Raw genomic sequence first — 21,231 nt, forward strand, 5'->3', positions numbered from 1 at the left:
CTGATGCAGACATAGAGTGAGGAAGAGACAGAGAGAGAGAGACAGAGAGACAGAGAGAGAGAGAGAGAGAGAGACAGAGGAATATAGAGAGAACAGAGAGAAGAGAGCAGAGAAGAGAAGGAGTGGGCAGGAAGTCAGAAGGCTGAATTGAAGGCTATTGAGAATAAATTTGAACATTTAATCCTGGCATCCTACGCACTCTGGAGACCAAATAAGAATGAAGAACACACGGGTTATGTGTGTGTACGTGTGTGTGCGCGTGTTTTTGTGTTTTATTGCGGAGTGACCGAAGGTCATAGCCATGTATGAGACTCTGTTCCTCCTCCACCTCCCCCTCCTCCACCTCCCCTCGTCCCCCCTCCTCATCCTCCTCTCTCTCATCCTCCCCCTCCACCTCCCCTCGTCCCCCTCCTCATCCTCCTCTCTCTCATCCTCCCCTCCACCTCCCCCTCCTCCTCCACCTCCCCTCGTCCCCCTCCTCATCCTCCTCTCTCTCATCCTCCCCTCCACCTCCTCCTCCCCTCTCCTCCTCTCAGAGGAGAGGAGAGAAGACTCACCTGGCGTCGGCTTCGCTGTAGTACTCTCTGGCTACAATGTCTTCAAACAGCTCTCCTCCTGTCACCCTGCAGGAGGGGGGGGGGAGGTTCTGTCAATCGGTCTGAGGGGGAGGCGGGGGGGGGGGGGATGTGGAAGGATAGGGGGTGAGGGAGACTGGGGGGGGGGGGGGGCGGTTGGAGGGTGGAGAGTGCTGTCTGAAGAGGATCCAGATGGTCAATAGACCATGGAGAGAATGGGAGATGGACGGCAGAGCACTAACACACACTGACACACTGACACACAGTAACACACGCATTTACACACACAGCACTGTAACATACTCACGCACGGAAACACAGACACACTATTACAAACAAGCATGCACACACAGAAATAGATATAGATCCAGAAATTCCAGTTTTTTACCATCACTTTGACACTAACTTCAGAACCGGGCCGTCCTTTTTCCAACCTCTAGATACAAAACTCGAAACAGTCATTACTTGTAACACACACTGGGTGCTTATCGTACACCTTCCACATCCATGTGGAGAAGAATCCTCAATAGTGTTGAGGAAGGGAGAGTATGGGGGAAAGTACAAGGCTGTAAATTGTGGATGGGCCTGAAACCATGCTTGCACCAATTGAGCATGGTGTCAATGGATCTCATTATACTGTAACTTTCATGTTCTAAACTTGGAATATTGTTTGTCAGTTTCTATAAAACTATGCATTACAGTAAGAGTAATGCAACAGTTACTTATATCATTTATCATTCATGGTATCAATTGACAGTTAGATCATTGTTATGTAAGAAAATGACAGACATTTCAGATGTTATGTGTGAATTTCATTTTTAAATGGTGATACTTTGATGTTTAGTTTTGTCATTTTGAACAGATGATTATAGTTCAATGAACAAATGATCTAATGTGGATGTGTATTGTATCCAAGCAATTGAAAATTGTGCTAGGCTTTTGAAACATTAGTTGTGAGTTTTGTGTCTAGAGTTTTGAAAAAGGACATCAAGGTTCTGAAATTAGTGTCAAAGTGATTGTAAAAAACTGTAAGAGATGGAGATATTCTGAGAGATAGATATATAGATAGATAGATAGATACGGACAGATGGACGGACAGACAGAGACAGATAGACAGACAGACAGATAGACAGACAGACAGTAGGATAGATAGATAAATACTTACAGGTCAAATATCAGATAATGGTGCCCCTCTTCTGAAATACTGTCATGGAGGCGAACTGAGAGCGAGAAAAAGAAATAAAGAAAAATAAAAGTATGAGGAGGGAGATGTAAAGAATGGAATGGAGAGAAAGAGAAAGAGAGGAAGAGAGATTCTGTGCGAGTGCTTCTCCATTGGAGAGTCCAGCTGCAGAAGGATACTACAAGCTACATTTTATGATCATTGACGCAGGGGCGTTTCTACACGGGGGCCTACAGGGGCCAGTGTCCCTGTAAATATGTCCCTGCCCCCCCCTGTGGCCCCCCCTGAGCTGTCTGAAGTTTTTTTACACATTTTTCTTCTTCTAGTAGTCATCATGAAACGAGGAAGGGACATTGCAGCCTTTTTTGCCCCTGCAAATAAAAAAGTTTGAGAAACATATCGAGGTATTAAGAGAGTTGAGGAGCTGGAAGAGGGAAAGCCAGAGCCGTTTGTATGATTTTAATGTAAAGCTAAATTAAAGTATTTCATGCTTAAATATCACTTGATTCCGTTTTGTATGTGCCCCTCTGATTAAACACTGCCCCCCTTGGCCCCCCCAGTAAAATGTATCTAGAACCGCCACTGCAGTGACCTATATTCTTTTGTAAAGTTTTCTTTTGGAAGTCGCTTTGGATAAAATCGTCTACGAAATGCATAAATGTAAATGTAATGTACATTTGCAACACACTCCTCACTCAACTCAATCTCATAATTGGGGTTTTTCCCAGGTTTGTTTGCAACAACAAAATCAATATTCCGATAGCTTTGTGCAATTTGCGCCATGTGCCAATTACAGTCCCTTAGACAGGTCAAACTGGCTGAATCCTTCCTGTTTACTTTAGCTTCATCCAGGTGTACCTCATCATCATTCATGACGACCATGTCTTCGCTTATACCTAGCATGTCCTTTACAGTAAAAAACAGCAGGTTAGCATGGTGTTAGCATTTTGTTTTCATTGCGTTGGCCTAGTGTTAGCATGGTGTGTGTCCCCCTCCCTCTCCCCTCCTCCTCCACCACCCCTCCTCCACCTTTCCCTCCCTCCCTCTTCCTCCTCCTCCCCCATGCCTCCTACACCCCTTCCACACACTTCACTTCTGTGAACCATTCTAGCCTGCATCCAACCATTCTAGACTGCATCCAACCATTCTACCTTGCCCTCAATCATTCTAGACTACATCCAACCATTCTACCCTGCCCTCAACCATTCTACCCTGCATCCAACCATTCTACCGTGCCATCAACCATTCTAAACTACATCCAACCATTCTACCCTGTCCTCAACCATTCTACCCTGCATCCAACCATTCTAGACTGCATACAACCACTCTACTCTGCCTTTTACGATTTCAACCTGTATCAACCACCTTGCCAGATACATTTAACAGCAAACTGAAGGCGTCTCTCCTATTGGCTCTGTCTGTTGTGTTTGTTAGTGTGTGGGCAGGCTGTGCTCTCATTGGCTGACTCTGCTGTGGTTGTCAGTGTGTGGGCGGGCTCTGGATGCTTGACGAATAGCAACCCCCGCTTCCAGCGAGGAAGACTGGAGAAGGTGTCAGTAAACAAAGAGTCATAACTCTCTTCCTCTCTTCCTTTCGCTCTTTTTCCCTGCATCCCTCTCTCTCTCACTTTCTCTCTCTCAGATTTTTTCTCTCTCCCGCTATCTCTCCATCTTTCTCTCCTCCCCTCTCTCTTTGTCTTCCTCCCCCCTTTCCTCCCCCTTTCTATCTGTCTCTCTCTTTCTCCCTCCGTCCCTCCCTCGTTCTCTCTCTCTCTCTCTCTCTCTTACTCTCTCCCCCCTCCCTCCCTCCCTCTTCTCTCTCTCTCTCTCTCTCTCTCCTCTCTCTCTCTCTCCTCTCCTCTCTCTCTCTCTCTCTCTCTCTATCGATCCCTCCCTCCCCTCCCCTCGTTCTCACTCTCTCTCTCTCTCTCTCTCTCTCTCTCCTCTCACTCTCTCTCTCTCTCTCCCTCCCTCCCTCCCTCCCTCCCTCCCTCCCTCCCTCTCTCTCTCTCTCTCTCTCTCTCTCTCACTCTCTCTCTCCCTCCCCTCCCTCCCTCCCTCCCTCTCTCTCTCTCTCTCTCTCTCTCTCTCTCTCTCTCTCACTCTCTCCCTCCCTCCCTCCCTGCCTCGTTTTCTCTCTCTATCTATCTCTCCCTCCCAGGTCCCCCCTCCCAGAGCAGGGGACTTCCCCTTTGAGCGCTCCACCATATTGTTACGCAAGCCTCTTTATCCTGTCAAGCTACGGGCTGGGTGTGCGAGTGTCCATATGTGTGTACGTGAGAGAGAGATGATTTCCCATCTGGGCTTTTGGTGTATACAAGGCCAAGGGGGTAGATCCTTAGCAGATAGTTGTACATCATGTAGCTCTCTGTATGGCCCTCCTGACACACACCCCCCCACACACACACACACACACACACACACTCTGGCTGTGTGTGGGAAGAGACAGCTCTGTTAGCCACGCCAGAATGGTATACATCTCACTGAGTGCTTGTGTGTGAGTGGGTGGGGGATGGGCTCCCCCTACAGGTCACTCCCAAGTAACCTACTGAAATGCACACGCGCACACGCACACACGCAGGATTCATCATGACTGTGACACTGTGAACTCATGTATTTGAGCATGCTTTCATTCTCTTTCTCGATGTATTTCCCCCTCTCTATTTCTCTCTCTCTCTCCCTCTATCTCCATCCATCTTTCTCTCTGTGTCCACTGCCCTCCTCTCCCTCTCTCCACCTCTCTTTCTCCACCTCTTTCCTCTCGCTCGCTCTCTCGCTCTCTCTCCCTCCCAACCTTTCTCTCTCCACTTCTCTACCTCTCTTTTTAACCCACCCTGCCTGCCTCCTTCCCTCTACGCTTCTCTCTCTCCACCTCCCTCCCTTCTCCATCTCCCTCCCCCCCTCTCACTCCCTCTCTCCGTCCCTTTCCCTCCCTTTCCACCTCCGTCCCTCGCTCTCTCGCTCTTTCCTTCTCTCCCTCTCCCTCTCTCTCTCCTAGACTAGAATACCTCACTATTAATAATGGAGGGTTCCAGAAGCTCAGCGGGACACACTTCTAAAGCCCTGAGAGTCTGCATCCACACACGTGTGTGTGTGCGTGTGTGTGTGAGAGAGAGAGAACGAGAGAGAGAGAGAGAGAGAGAGAGAGAGAGAGAGAGAGAGAGAGAGAGAGAGAGAGAGAGAGAGGTTTGTGTGTATTACTGAGCATGTCTGTGGTGAATGTGACCTCACCTATGTTGGAGTGTTTCAGCAGTCGACAGATTCTGGCCTCCCGGTCCAGCTTCTGGTGGTCTAAAACACAGAACACACACTGTTAACACACACACACACTCCCACTCTCACACATGTATGCCCTCTCAACCTAATTTAGTCACACCCGCAGCCTGCACACAAACACTCACATATATACACAAACACTCTCTTACACAGAGAACGCACGCTATAATGACACACAGAACACACACACACTCTCTCATACAATAAACACACTGTTGGTCTGAGTAACCACAAAACACACTCTCTCACACACACTCTCTATCTTTCGCACACTTACACTCTAACACATATATACCCTCTCAAACTAACTTAGTCACACTGATCACCTGTCCGCACAAACACACCAACACACACTCCTGTAAGCCACTGTACCACTATAGGTAAAGCTATGCTATGAACTGAAAATGGTGTTGCTAAGCAACCTTGCTGAATATACCAAGAACAGGATTACAAAGATATAGAAGTCGAGACAGACAGACAGAAGCAGAAAAAAAGGAGGAAGAAAGAGAGAGAGAGAGAGAGAGAGAGAGAGAGAGGGGGGAAAAGAGAGAGGGGAAAAGGAAAGGAAGAGAAATGAAAAAGAATACATGTATGTCTGTCTGTCTCCCAGTATGTCTGTCTCTCAGTCTGTCTCCCGGTCAGTCTGTCTGTGGAACTGTCTGATGAGTCAATTATTGAGCAGAACCATCTTGTTACACACACTAACCTACTTACAGCTGTTACCGTGACAATGGCTGTGTTGAGGGGGACAATGTCTCAAAAGTTTGTGACAGGGAGGGAGGGAGGGGTATAGGCGTATAGTTGCCTCTTTCTTTGGCAGAAAGCCAAACAAGCAGCTGGTTAGAATGTCCTTAATGACTGCTCACAAACAAACAAACACACACACAAACCCATTAACACACTCAAAGTCACACACTCACGCAAACGCATGCACACAGATTCACTGATGCCAAACAGCTAATAGTACTGTAATTAAAGCTGACAAACACAAACACACACCTGGAGGCCACCACAGGGAAACCAATACACACCCCATGAACCAAACCCCTCACACACACACACCCCATGAACCAGCCCTTCACACACACATACATACCCACCCCATGAACCAACCTCACACACACTCTCACCACACGAAACCCACAACAGGACAGGGAGGAGAGTTCTTTGCTGCTGAGCTTTGTCTGTCTCAAACCGGTTCACCGCACCCATTCCGTCTACATCCCAACGCGACCTCAACACGACCACACCACAACCACAGCTCGAAAACACAACCACAGATCGACAACACAACAACAACAACACGACGACGACGACAACAACACAACCACAGCACGACGAAAACCCCAATGCGCCAGCAGCAGACACACCAGCAGAGCAGAGACCCCAGGATGAAGCGCCAGCAGCTCCAGATGGATCTGAGACCCACCGACTCTCTCGGAACCCCCGAGCTGATACACAGCCTGACAAGCCAAGTCACTGCCTCCGCCGAGTCAGCACCACAGCCAGCACACACACACACGGCCACTGGGAGCCATGACGGACAGCCTGTTTGAGACCTCCCCTCATCCCAGTCAGCAGAGCAGAGACAAGGCCAGCTTCTGTCAGCCAACAAGCAGGGCAGCAGGGATGAAGAAGGCCAACTCGCTCACACAGGGGTCGACCACCGAGAGAGAGAGAGAGAGAGAGAGAGAGAGAGAGAGAGAGAGAGAGAGAGAGAGAGAGAGAGAGAGAGAAAGAGAGGGTGAGGGCTGGAAGCCGGCGGATTATTCCTCCTTTTTTGGGGTGTGTGTGACTCGGTTGTGCTCCCTGTTGCCTGACCGATGCCTGCAATGAGGGCTTGTTAAAAGAGCCTCTGCGATTTTCTCACCCGGAGGAAGAATTTCGTTTGAAAGCTTTCGCTTTTCGTTCACCTTCTCGTTAAGAAGCCACACGTTTGTGTTGACGCTGACCCTGACTGCGTCTGACGACATGAGATGGGGCTCATGCCGGTGTCGCTCGTTCGTTGCCAAAACACACACATACGCACGCTTGAAAGCATGCACACACGGACACACACATACACACACTTGAAAGCCCGCGCGCACACACGCGCTCCCATGCGCAAATGCACGTGCGCTCACACACGCATGCGCTCGCACACACATGAGCGCACACACTCACACGCTCGTGTGCGTGAACGCACGCACACACACATGAATACACACACTCACGGCCACTCATGGACCCACACACTCACTCGCACACACGCTCACACACCCATCAGGATACAAAGAGAAGGACAGTTCCTTTTGACAGACTGCTTGTTAGCAACTTCGTCTCTGTACGCGTGTGTGCTTGTGTGTTTGTGTGTGCTGTGAAGGCAGATACACGGGTAAACGGACAGACAGACAGACAGACAGACAGGAATACATACAGACATACAGACAGACAAGTAGACAGAAAGACAGACAGACAGACATATAGACAGGCAGACAGACAGGCAGACAGAAAAACAGACAGGTAGACAGACAGGTAGACAGACAGGTAGACCGGCACACAGACAGACAGACAGAAAGACAGACATACATACAGACAGACAAGTAGACAGACAGACAGACAGACAGACAGACAGACAGACAGACAGACAGACAGACAGACAGACAGACAGACAGACAGACAGACATATACACAGGCAGACAGACATGCAGACAGACAAACAGACAGGTAGACAGACAGGTAGACCGACATACAGACATACATACAGACAGTCAAGTAGACAGAAAGACAAGTAGACAGGCAAACAGATATCCATACAGACAGACAGACAGACAGACAGACAGAGAGACAGACAGACAGACAGACAGACAGGCAGGAAGACAAGCAGACCTCTGGCTGAGAGTTTCTTGGTGTTAATGATCTTGGCAGCGTACTCCTGTGCTGACAGCACCTTTAGGCAGCGGCGCACCACTGAAAAGGCACCCCTGGAAACAAGAACACAGTCAGGAACTTTCCTTGCAGACCTGGGCCTGGACTAGTCTGTGTCATCCATTCTGTTTGCTGTCGCAGAAACCCCTTCACATCTGTTTCATACACACACACCTCACACATACTCCTCACATACAGATACATACACCCCTCACACACAGAAACCAGACATCCCAAGTCTCCCGAAAGGTCCGGGAGTCTCCCGCATTTCAAAAGCGGCTCCCTGACGCCCGCAAATGCTATACAATCTCCCGGAAATCGGGGATTATGTATTTCGAGCGTTCGAGAGACTGTGAATTGGTAATTTCTGTTAGCGATAGGTGCATATTGCGCGTCATGACAGCGTTTCGGGGGTGGGGGGGTGGGGGGGGTACGTGCTGGTTGAGGGGGGGTACTTCATGCGTCCGGATTGCGTCCCGGGGGAGGGGGGAATCCACCTCCCGGAAATGACTCTCTGCAGGTTTGGGATGTCTGCAGGAACACACAACTCAGGCACACATTGCTCACGCTCATACACACAAACACACTCACACGCACACACATACCTTGTCAGCGATAGTGGGTGAGATGCAAGTATCAGATGTACTACTGTGTTTCCACCCCCAAATAGAATTATGTAACATCTTTGGCTGCTTGACGTGTGTTTGTGTATGTGTGTGTTTGTGTGTGTGTGATTGTGTGTGAGAGAGAGAGGTGTGTGATGTTGAGAGTGTGTGTGTGGGAGTAACAGTGTGGGCTGGGGTCAGGGACGTTCAGTAGACCCTCTCTCGCGCTACCTCTCACTCGCTCTCCTTTCTCTCTGTCTCGCTCTCTCTCCCTCTCTCTTCTCTCTCTCCCGCCTCTCCACCTCTACCTCTACATCTCTCTTTCTCTACCTCTCCCTCCCTCTCCCTGCCTCTCTCTCTCTCTCTCTCTCCCTCTCTCTCTCTCTCTCTATCTCTCTCTCCCTGTCTCTCCCTCCCTCCCTCTCCCTCTCTTTCTCTCTGCTTCTCCTCCTCCTCCTCTCCTCTCCTCTCTTCTCTGCAACCTGCAGATAGAGTACAGTCCTCTATCATGTCTCAGTATCACCGTCGTCGGTGTTTATACTGTATGTTCTGCTGGGAGAGATAAACACAACTTTCTCTAGCTGGGGGGCTGAGGGGAGAGGGGGGGGCAGTAGATAGCTTCACTGAAGAAGACAAAAGCGCACATACGCACACCCACACAAACACACACACCAGAGGAGGCAGCTATCCCCAGAGACACTGCTGTCAGTCTGGCTAAGGGGAAGGGGAAGGGGAGGGAGAGTGTGTGCTTGTGTGTGCTTGTATGTGCATGTTTATGTGTATGTGTATGTGTGTGTGTGTGTGTGTGTCTTTGTCACACTGACCAGGACCTTCTGTAACCTGATCCATTGAAGTGGACTGAACCAAAAACAGAACTATATTGTAACATGTCATATCATCACTCTCTGTCTGTCTCTCCCTCTCTCCATCCCTCCCTCTCTCCATCTCTCTCTCCCTATGTCTATCTTTATCTCTCTCCCTCTCTTTCTCCCGCTCTATCCATCACACAAAGAGACAGAACCCTCTGATTTGATCTACAGGATCCGGAGGACATATTTTGTAAGTGTGTGTGTGTGTATATGTGTGTGTGAGTGTGTGTGTGTCTGTCCTGGAGGATCATTAACATCCGCAGGCTGAACGATCAACTGTTGTCAACTATCATCTGTTCCCACGGCAACATACAGCAACAAGCCTCATGCAGTCATTGTCTCTCTCTCTCTCCAGTCCACCTTTTCTACCCTTATCACCCCATGTTCTATTCCTTCACTCCTCCACCCCTCCACATTCTCTCCTTTCATCTCTCTTAGTTTTTTTTTACTTCAGCGCTCTCAGTGTTCGAGAACAAAACCATCAGTTCTATTCTCAACATTCTAGAACAGCAGCAGTTCCATTCTTAGGGTTCTAGAACAAAACCAGTAGTTATATTTTCAGTGTTCTCAAACAACAGCAGCAGTTATATCCTCAGTGTTCGAGAACAAAACCAGAAGTCATATTGTCATTGTTCAAGAACAACAGCAGCAGTTCTATTCTCAGTGTTCTAGAACAAAACCAGTAATATATTCTCAGTGTTCGAGAACAGCAGCAGCAGTTCGATTCTCAGTATTCTAGAACAACATCAGTTATTCTCTCAGTGTTCTGGAACAACTGCAGTTGTTCTATTCTCAGTGTTAGAGAACAAAACCAGTAGTTCTATTTTCATGGTTCTAGAGCAACAGCAGCAGTACAATTCTCAGTGTTCTAGAACAGCATCAGTTATTCTCTCAGTGTTCTGTAACCAATGCAGTAGTTCTATTCTCAGTGTTCTAGAACAAAAACAGTAGTTTTATTTTAATGGTTCTAGAGCAACAGCAGCAGTTCTAGTCTCAGTGTTCTAGAACAGCTGCTCTATTCTCACTAGAACCCGCGCACAGACTTGCAGAGCAACGTGAGTTCTATTCTACTTCAGGCTGTAAACCAGGCCGTAAACAGGGCAGTGAAACAGAGAGTAACTTACTTCCCCAGTTCCTCAAAGAGCTGGAACTCCTCAGTGAAGCGTGTGCAGGTGATGGTGGCCATGCTGGAGCTAGTGGACTGGTTCACTGACTGGCTGGCTAACTGGCTGGCTGGCTGGTTCACTGCCTGGTGTGGCGGTGGTGGCACAAGAACAGCACAAAGTATGGTATGGTATCCCTCTCTTCTTGTTATTGTCTCTCCTCTCTCCTCTCTCCTCTGTCTCCTCTCTCTATCGGGAGTGAAGGAGGGTTCCTCGTCTGGATGACAGCTTTGGCCCCTCCTCCGTCACACAGCCTCGTCCAATCTCACCTCTGCCTGCGAGCCTTCTGAATACACAGCCGCGTCGTCATGGCAACTGCGTCCTCCCTCCGCCTCCCTCCTGGTCTCTCGGAGCGCTCGTAACACACACATTCCACACACACACACATTCGAGCACACACACACTCATACACACACAGACGTACAGTACAGGCTCATCCATGACACAGATATTAAATATATAACGTTTAGAGTCTGGCTTGTTTCCAGAGATTCATCAAGATTTTATTATTGCTTTTTTCCTCCAAGCTCCTCTCCCCTCTTTTCCTTTTCCCTCTCTCCCCCTTTGTGCCCCTCTCTCCCCTCCTCCCTCCCTGCCTCTCCCCCCCCCCCCCCCCCCACATCTCTTCAAAGACATCCTCCATTCCTCTTGTGTAGTTTACTTCTATACCCTCTGACTTCTTTTCATTTCTCTCTCTCTCTCAAACACACACCCACACGTCCACACACACATGCATGCACACACACACATCCACATTTCCACGCACACGCACTGGCCGGTGTACACACACACACCCACACCCACATGCATGCCCAAACAAACAGAATGCTGGAGCTCTTTCTGAATGTTAAGTTCACGCTTGGATGCACAGACTAGGTTCCGAACACAGACGAAGGAATGAGGGAGGGGTAAGGTGGAGTGGGAGGAGGGGAGGAGGAGGAGGGGGGGAGAAGGAGGAGGGGTAGCGGGTGGGAGGGAGGGAGATATGAAACCTAGAATTAGAGGGAGGCACTGGAGTGGATGGCACGAGAGAGGGATGAAGGGAAAGAGCAAGATAGGAAAGCAAAGTGAAGATTGGAAAGGACGGAGAGAGGGAGAAAAGGATTCTCCGCCACTCCCCTGTCATCTCCAACATGAGAGTTTGTGAGGCAAATACATTTTACATTCAGAGAAAGAGAGGAGAGGAGAGAGAGGGATGAGAGGAGAGAGAGAGGGGGATGAGAGGAGAGAGAGGGAGAAAAAGCTAGAGAGACAGATGGATGGGAGAGGAGAGAGAGAGAGAGAGAGGAATGAGAGGAGAGAGAGAGAGAGGGATGAGAAGAGAGGAGAGAGAGGGGTAAGAGGAGAGGAGAGAGAGGGGGGGAGGAGAGAGACACAGATTAATAGGGGAAAGGGGGGAGAGAGAAAGAGAAAGGAAGAGAGCGAGAGAAGGTTTGACCAATGATGGTTGAGTGAGTCCTGTGGATTCTTACTTGCAATGAGTCACATGAGGACACAAAGGAGGTCATGTGACCTAAGGGAATCCAATCAGAGCTCCTGGTGGCTTGTTTAAAGTTGTTCAGCGATGCAGGAAGATCAGTCTTCTAACCCTCCTGGTCAGAGGAGAGGCACTGCCTCCTGTTGGCACAACTCAGAAGTGCAGCTTCATGTTGATGTGGAGAGGCATGATATGCTATTGCATCTTCCACTGTATCTGGACACACACCACACACACACAATGCACACACACCCACACAACCCAAACCACACACCCACACACACCGAGCACAAAAACACATTGGCACACACACACACGCACACACACCCTGATCTCCTGATGGACTTTGCTGATGGAGGGCAAACATGACTCTAGTTGGGGTGCACTTAATCCTTTGTGTTTAGTCAAATGTGTTTACAAGTATATATGCATGTTTTTGTGTGTGAGCGTATGTACATGTATGTGTGTGTGTGCATCTCAACTGCGGTAACGTTTATTCTTACTGTCTCTCCTGGGAATATTCCAAAATCTCCATGGCAACACATAGGTATGCGTCATCATCATTGGCCTCGTAGTTGTCTGTCTTTCTGCGTAGCTGTCTGTCTGCCTCTGTCTCTCTGACTGCATGTCAGCCTGCCTGCCTGTCTGCCTGCCTGCCTGCCTGCCTGCCTGCCTGCCTGCCTGCCTGCCTGTCTGTCTGTCTGTCTGTCTGTCTGTCTGTCTGCCTGTCTGCCTATCTGACTGCCTACATGTCAATTTGGACCAAAAGATGTGTGAAAGAGAGGGAGACAGAGACCTAGAGAGAGACAGAGAGACAGACTGATGGAGAGACTTAACCAGTGAGCAGACATGAGGAGGGTCCATTTCCACCTTGACTAGAGATGATACAACTTTATTGACCACAGAGAACTTACTGTGTTTCTCTCTTTCTGGCTCTTTCTCTCTCGCTGTTTCTGCCTCTACCTCTCTCTCTCTCTCTTACTCTGCCTTCCACACACCCACGCAGCTGCCCTCTGCCCCTCCTCACACACACACCCACACACACAGAGGGTCTTCATTCTCTTCGATTAAGGCACAGATGACATCAAGGATGATGTAACAGATGATGTCACTGTGATATGGGTCCTCACAGCCTGGGTAAACACAAACACACACACCCAGGTACGCAAACACACACACACAGGTACACACACACACAGGTACGCACACACACAGGTATACACACACACACAGGTACGCACGCACACAGACATTGAATGTATTTTGAACCAAGTGCAGTATGAGCATGCTCAGAGCTGTCTCTGCCCTGTGAGGAACAACAGAATTGTTCAAGAACATTTTGTCCAGTTCTGCAGCTGGATGAGTTGCACTGGTATGCAATGGACCAACTCACACACACACACACACAAATGCTCACAACAACCTGAACTCCTGTCACCTTCACATTTGTCTGTAATGTGTCCAGGTCGTATTTTTCCAGGTCGTGTTAGTTTGGATGACGATAGTTAAACTCCAGAAATTCCCTCCAAAAGTGTTTTCATCCAGGAAGGAAATTCCACAGGAGCTCAGGTTGTTGTCTGTGTATTTGTATGCACGTGTGAGTGTGTGTGTGTGTGTGCATGTGTACGAGTGAGCCAACCTGGATGCAGTCCCTGAACACGGAGCAGCTATAGCTATGCTGAAAAAGAAAACATCTCTGATGTTATTGTTGCACTGTACTACGTTCTACTCTGGTTGAGATGCTGTTGCACTGTTTTATGTCATACTTGTTGTACCTGTCATACTGCAGTAGAGATTCAGTTATTGTTCACTGTGCCTGGTAGATGAAATTAGGTTATTGTTGCACTGGGCGTGGTAAACAGACCATTCCTTGATACAGGCCACTGAAACACGAACTATTCACGTCTGATGCCCGATTTTCTGCCGTACTTTTTTTCACACACTATTTGTATGCCGTTGTGGATAAACACGTCTGCTCGATGAACAAAGTGTCAAACGTAGATAAACACTGTGACCTTATCCTTCAGGGTTTCCTCACAGAACGAAAGAGAGTAGCTGGCAGGGGGGGAAAGAAGAGAGAGACCGAGAGGGAGAGAGGGAGAAAAAAAGGAGAGAAAAGGAGAGAGGGAGGGATTTTGGAGAGCAGACAGAAAGATATAAAGAGAGAAAGAGAGGGGGTGGGGGATGTTGGATAGAAGTGAGAGGGAAAGGGAGGAATGCTGGACAGAAGAGAGAGAATCAGACTATGGAGGCTTTATCATTTTATTTGGCTGCATTGAGGATCAGTTCTCTTTACACAACTCTCATATTTACAGTGTGTGTGTGTGTCTGCGTGTGCGTATCGCAAACAGCAATCTCTAGCTCCCTCCCTCCATCTCCCGATCCCCCCCTCCCTCCCTCCCTCCCTTCATCTGTCTATCCTGTTAGACATCATGCGTGTGTTGAGCTTGTTAAAGAAGGACTTCAGTTTACAAAGTTTACACTTCTTCCTCTTTGTCTTATTCCTGCCTTTCTTGGAGACCTTCCCCCCCACCTCTTCCTCCTCCTCTCCCACCCAGGGAACCCAGGCCCCTCCGTGGAGGTCAGGGTTTGCGCGGGGGTCGTCGTCGGGGAAACGAACGGGCACCGCCGTGCGGTTGTAGAACGCCAGGCGGGACAGGAGCTGTCGGACCACATCCGGCCTCTGATTGGCCAAGTCGTGGCGTTCGTAGGGGTCCGCCGTGATGTTGAAGAGCCAGACGCTCTTGTCGATGCCCTCGATGTTCCTCTCCAGGTTCCACCAGGTTCCTGAGAGCGTGGCGAGAACCTGGGGCGGAACCCAGTCTCCGTGTCCAGGGTCTCCCGTCAGCAGCTTCCAGTCTCCCACCCTGATGGCTGCCTGCACCGAGGTGTCAAACACAGCCAGGCCTTCCTGGACCTGCCCCCCAGGACCAGGGCTGGGGACCTGGGTCCGGGACCCGCGTCCGGGCCCCTGTCTGGAGCTGGAGCCCTTTTCCATGTAGGCCTTCGTGGGACCAGGAACTTTCCTGGAATCCTTCCCCGGAAATGCCTTGTTTTGCTTGTGGACTTTTCTGGAGGCCCGGCTTGAGCCTTTCCTGGAAGCACCCCAAGAGGTGGATGGGGTTGTACTGGGGGCTTTCTTCCCAGAGGCCTTACGAAGGCCTGCTGCTCTCCTGGAACTCTTCTTGGAGGCCTTGGCAAGACCAGGGCTTTTCCTGGAGGTGTTCCCCGCCGGCCTGCGCCCCGTTCCCTGCCCAGCCCGCCTGTGCAGGGGATTGATGTTATGGAGGATCTCCAGGCGTGGGGACTCCTTCCCCTCGCTGATGGTGGGCCACACGTCGTAGCCGTCCAGCCCCTCCGCCGCCGTCACATTGCCCCCAGCCAGGCCCACAAGGGTGGGGTACCAGTCGGAGATGTGGAGCAAGGCTCTGGAGGTCCTACGCCTGTGTCTAAGGAGGGGGCTGTGGACGAATCCCACCGCCCTCACCCCCCCCTCCCAGTAGGTTCCCTTCCGCCCACGTAGGGGCCAGTTGCTGCCCCCCGTGAAGGGCTGAGCCCCGTTATCCGTGGAGAAGATGAGCACGCTGTTCCGGTAAAAGCCGTACTTCCTGAGGGCGTAGGTGACCTTGCGCACCGACTCGTCCACCGTGGTCACCATGGCGGCGTACTTGCGTCTCGCTATGTTGCCCATGCGGCGGTAGGGGTAGATGTAGGATTTGGGGGGGTGCAGGGGCGTGTGTACTGCCTGCAGCGACAGGAACAGGAAAAGGGGCTGGAGCGATGCATTGTGGGAGGATAGGATGGCGCGGGCCCGCTGGGTGAACAAGTGGGTGGAGTAGCGGCCGGCGTGACCGCGGGAGACGTGCTCGTCCTCGTGGAGGTCGTAACCGCAGAGACCGGGGCCGTCACATGACCCGTAGGAGTAGTAGTCCACACTTCCTGTGAGCGAGCCGAAGAAGCTCTGGAACCCTTTCTGGGTAGGAAGACAGGAACGCCTGAGGAAAGGGGGGGAGGGGAGAGGTGGGGAGGGGGAGGAGGGGGGAAAGGGGGTTAGGGGAGGAGAAGAGGGGAGGGGAGAGAGGGGGAAATGGAAGGGGAGGTGAGGTGAGAGAAGGACAAGAGAAGAGAAGTCATGAACCATTCCTCCGGTGCATACAGTAGTACCTCCCCACCCAGTCCAACCTGCACCTCCTTGTCCTACCTGTAGAAGCCCAGGTGCCACTTCCCCACCATGTGGGTGGCGTAGCCGCGGTCCAGCAGGCGCTGGGGGAGGGTAAGCAGCTCCCTGGGCAGACAGCTGGGCTGGCGGGGACGGATGATGGAGTGCTGCAAGCCTGTGTGGATCTGGTACCTTGGAGACACACACAACGCTTAGTGACTGTGTGTAGGGGGGGGGTGGGTGTGTGTGTGGGGGTGTGTGTTGGATACACCAGTCTGTGCTAATCTGGGCATGTAGACAGCTACACCACTGGAACAAGAGGCTAGGGGTCTCTGTACACACAAACACACACTTGAATCGCTTTTGTGTACACACACACACGCGTGTGTACACACACGCACCCGGCCTCCAGAGAGTGTCGTAGAGGTGTTACATGGTATGGTGAGTTCTCCTGAGAACAAGCTCAATTTTTGTGTGTGTGTGTGTGTGTGAGTGTGGGTGTGTGTGTGTGCGTGCCGTCCTTGTTCCACAAGGTGAACATCTACATTCCTGGATGGATGCTGTACAGAGTAAACACTGACTGACTTCTGCTGCCACCCTCCTCTCCTTCCTCTCCTGTCCCCCCCCCCCCCCCCCCTTCTCCGTCTCCGTCCCCTCTCCTCTCCCCATCTCCACTCCTTTTCTTTCCTCTCATCCTCTCCTCTCCTCCTCCCTCTATATTGGTCTTGGCTCAGCTTACTGAGTCTATGAAACAGCATCGGCAGCCAAAACTACCGCCCTGTGCATTTACAGTGCAGCCCTCCCCCTCTCCCTCCCCTCACCCCCTCCCCCCTTTATCCCCCCCCCCTTTTTTTCTCCCCCTTTCCCTATCTCCAGCTCCCCCAATCTTCCCTTATCCCTGTCTCTCTTCTTCCTCCTTCCTTCCCGCTCTCTCACCCTTTCTTTCTCTTTCCCCATCTCCCTCTCTCCCTCTACCTCCCCCTCCCCCTCATCTTCTTCACAACAGATGTTTCTGTTCACAAAGCATGACTGAGATGGAATATGGTAACACACACAAGTACACACGCACCCACACACACACACATACGCACACACACCCAGTCTCACACACTCTCTCACACACAGACACACTCACAAAAGCAAAGTTTCAAGATGTACGGGAATTCATGTCCTGTATGTGTAGCGTCACACGTCGAATACCCTAGGACCCCACCGTACCTGCCGGTGAGGAGCTGGCTCCGGGACGGCGTGCAGATCGGTTGTACGTAATAGTTCTCCAGCTTCACCCCCTCCGCGGCGAGCCGGTCCAACGTTGGCGTATGGATGTCCGGGTTGTGGTACCCAACGTCATTGTAGCCTTGATCGTCCGTAAGGATGAAGATGATGTGTGGAGGCCGCCTCGGTTCAAAGGCGGCGTCGTCGTTTTGTGTGTTCTCGTCCCGGTCCAGCAAGTTAGGTTGGAACGGGTCTAACGACGAGTAAGCGATGCTTAGAAGGCTGAAGAGGCACAGGGCGCTCGCGGCTTGCATTCTCACAACTTGGAAGGGTTCTGCGGGGGAATTAAACCCAGTCCGTTCGACCTTACACACAGATTCATTCTTCTCTTCACATTCTCGTGTGTTCGCATCACAAACAGACTTTCCTCTAACAGTCTTGTTAAGCTACACACCAAGGATATGAGCGTCGCATGAACGCAGCCAATTCTCGCTCTTTATCAGAGTGCAGTTCAACTTCCCAGAAAGTTGCAACATTTTAGGACGTGGCATACCATCTCCGTGCGCCACGCGCGCGCAAATTGCACTTCACAAATGTAAATCACACTGTTTATATTACGCAAGACATGTACGCATTTGTCTCAACGTTTGTCCAAAACGATTGATTTTGTCTTCCTACTCGTGAAGTCCTAACCCCGCCCGGGGCTCTCGTGGACTCATCCCAACACCGTGTAACCGGAGAGCACCCTTTCGGTGCCGCGAGGCAAGGTGCATCTCGGCCCAAGAAAATCCAAGGCTCGAGGTTACCTCCATGATTGTTCATTTAGGGGTTAACTTTGTTACTTTATTATGACCAAAGTAGTAGCAACGAATCAAGCTTATATCTAACGGGAGAGTTCACTTGAAACATCTTGTTGATATTAAGATCGATTGTTAGTCGGTAACATTAAGATGAGGGCAGAAGTAGATCTGATGTGTGAGATTTTATTCAGTATGGACGCCTGTACACCCACTGAGAGGAGAAGGGAGAAGAGAGAAAGAGAGAGATGAACAGAGGGAAGGAAGAGAAAGAGGCCATGGAGAGATGGATGAGAGGTAAGGATAGAGACAAGGACAGAGAGAGAAAGAGGCAGGTATGGAGAGATATCTGGGGGGGGGGGGGGTAGAGACAAAGGAGGAGAGAGAAAGATGGGGTATGGAGACACAGATAGGCAGACAGGAGGAGGAGGGATGCCAGATGTGACTCATTAGGTGTAGCGTGGATGAGACATCAACTTCCTGTCTGCTTCAGAAAATACAGTTCTACTGAGACGGGCTCGTTCACATGCAACATTGAACCCTGTCAGACACAAATACACACACTCACAAACACACACACACTTACTCTCTAACTCTGACACACACACATAGGCTCATACACGAACACACTCACGTAAACTCTCTCACACACACTCACAAGCACACACATACTCTATCACTCACACACACATAGACTCATACACAAACACACACACACACACACACATAGACTCTCTCACACACACACTACAAACATACTTTCCCTAGCTCTTGTGTTTGTAAAATAATAGTTTGGAGCTGTTGGTCTGCCTACCCGGTTCCTTGTCTCCCTGCCTCTCTATCTATCTCTATCTGTGTATCTGTCTACCTGTCCATCTGTCCGTCCGCCTGGCTGTATATCTATCTATCTCGCACAGAATCTCTCTTCCTCTCTTTCTCTTTTTCTCCACTCCACTCTCTCTATCTCTCCCACCCTCCTCATACTTTCTTTGTTTCTTTCTTTCTTTTTCTCGCTCTCAGTTCCTCTCCGTGACAGTATTTCAGAAGAGGGGCACCAATATCTGATATTTGACCGGTAAGTATCTATCTATCTATCCTACTGTCTGTCTATCTGTCTGTCTGACTGTCTGACTGTCTATTTGTCCGTCCATCTGTCCGTATCTATCTATCTATCCGTCTGTCTGTCTGTCTGTCTGTCTGTCTGTCTGTCTGTCTGTCTGTCTGTCTGTCTGTCTGTCTGTCAGCCTGCGTCCCTCCTTTCCCTGTCTGCCTGGTCCTTCAGGCTTTGTGCTGTTGTGATTGAGCAGTGCAGAATGCAGAGGGCATCGTGACTCCCTCACAGGGGAGGATGAATAGAACACTTATTATATATCAGATTTGTGCGTGTGTGTGTGTGTGTGTGTGTGTGTATGAAGGAATGTGTGGCGGTCTCAAAGAAGCTTGTTGGCTTTTCTACCGGAATTACATAATGTCCTGCAGCCTACACTGTCCTGGCCTGCTGAAAGATACCGTCTCCTGGCCTTCCTCTCTCCTCTCCTCTCTGTCCTCTCTCTCCCTCTGCTCTCCTCAAATCTTAATTTGAATTTGAATCAAATCAATTATTTATATAGACAAGCAATGTCACAGAGGGCTTCACATACACCCATAGAACTGCCCCTCAACCAACCTCAACCCTCAAAGAAGACTTGAAAAAAACTCCCAGAAAAGGTCACTAGGGGAGAAAAAGGAAGAAACCTTGGGAGGAGCCATTCAGTGAGGGATCCCCTCCTCCAGAGACGGCTAGTAAAAGAGAGGCGCCCCCTCACCCGCCCTCTCTCTTTCTCCTCTCATCCCTCTCCCTCTCTGTCCATACATACATATGTGTACGATAGATGGCAAGGTATACATGTATATGTAAATGTGTATATATAAGTAAAAACCCCATTATACCTTACATCATCAGTGTCCTTTATGAGCTTTGAAACCCCCCCCCCCCCCCCCACACACACACACACACACACACAGCCTGCTCCAGTGTAGTAGAGGTGGTTGGGTGAGGCCATGACCCAGGGGGCGACCCCCCAGGTCAGTTGTCATGGCTATGGCTGGAGCTGCATATGTGTGAGAGCTATGTGGGGAATGTAGCTGGCGCCATGTTGGTTGGAAACACCGTAGATCACATTACACAGCTGCACAGAACCAGTACACAGCACCTGTCTGCCTGCCTGTCTGTCTGTGTGCCTGTCTGTCTGTGTGCCTGTCTGTCTGTCTGTGTGCCTGTCTTTGTGCCTGTCTGTCTGTCTGTCTGTGTGCATGCTTGCTCATCTGTCAGTCTGTCTGTCTGCTTGTCTGACTGCTGGCCTGCCTGCCTGCCTGCGTGCCTGTCTGTCTGTCTTTCTGCGTGCCTGTCTTTGTGCCTGTCTGTCTGTCTGTGTGCATGCTTGGTCATCTGTCTGTCTGTCTGCTTGTCTGACTGCCTGCCTGCCTGCCTGTCTGCCTTTCTGCCTGTCTGCCTGTCTGCCTGTCTGCCTGTCTGCCTGTCTGCCTGTCTGTCTGTCTGCCTGTCTGCCTGTCTGTCTGCCTGTCTGCCTGTCTGCCTGTCTGCCTGGCCCTTCCCCCTTCATTTCCATCAACAGTGGCAGGGTTGTGTACAAGCGCTAGTCTGTCTTCAGCCTGATGTACACGGTGGTGCATGGCGCCCTCCTTTGACCGTTCCAGGAAATCAATATGCGAGAACAACGTGTTTGGCATAAAATGTGCATTCGACATAGTGACGTATTGGACGTGCATAAGGCACCCACTACGTACAGAAAGTATGTCATGTGCAACGATGTTTTATATTAAGTAAAGTGTTTGAACATGAAAGCAATTTTTTCTGTTTAATTCAGCGGAGTCATGAAACTACTTGTCCCAGCATGCAAAGAGAGAGAGAGAGAGAGAGAGAGAGAGAGAGAGAGAGAGAGAGATAGAGATAGAGAGACATAGACACAGAGAAAGAGAGAGAGGGAGAGAGAGAGAAAGAAAGAA

General features: G+C 50.2%; 2 protein-coding genes across 2 annotated transcripts in view; both read right to left on the reverse strand.

The window, feature by feature from the left end:
* The window catches only part of camk2a (calcium/calmodulin-dependent protein kinase II alpha), a 29,521-nt gene extending 18,779 nt beyond the window's left edge, over window positions 1-10,742 (reverse strand). Inside the window, exons 1-5 of the mRNA XM_047043066.1 lie at window positions 10,539-10,742; window positions 7,902-7,996; window positions 4,989-5,048; window positions 1,741-1,795; window positions 558-623 (exon numbers count right to left, since the gene is read on the reverse strand). Coding sequence (XP_046899022.1) covers window positions 558-623; window positions 1,741-1,795; window positions 4,989-5,048; window positions 7,902-7,996; window positions 10,539-10,600 — 338 coding nt within the window. The 5' untranslated portion in view covers window positions 10,601-10,742. The remainder of the gene's footprint in view (window positions 1-557; window positions 624-1,740; window positions 1,796-4,988; window positions 5,049-7,901; window positions 7,997-10,538) is intronic.
* A 3,719-nt stretch (window positions 10,743-14,461) lies between these two features.
* Window positions 14,462-18,134, reverse strand: arsib (arylsulfatase family, member Ib). Its single transcript, XM_047042887.1, has 3 exons — window positions 17,432-18,134; window positions 16,256-16,405; window positions 14,462-16,049 (listed from the first exon to the last, which is right to left on the reverse strand). The coding sequence occupies exons 1-3, from the start codon at window positions 17,740-17,742 to the stop codon at window positions 14,462-14,464; spliced, it is 2,049 nt and encodes a 682-aa protein (XP_046898843.1). The 5' UTR covers window positions 17,743-18,134.
* Between the last annotated feature and the right edge of the window lie 3,097 nt (window positions 18,135-21,231).

The sequence above is a fragment of the Hypomesus transpacificus genome, chromosome 20 (assembly GCF_021917145.1).
Source record: "Hypomesus transpacificus isolate Combined female chromosome 20, fHypTra1, whole genome shotgun sequence".
Classification (NCBI taxonomy): domain Eukaryota; kingdom Metazoa; phylum Chordata; class Actinopteri; order Osmeriformes; family Osmeridae; genus Hypomesus; species Hypomesus transpacificus.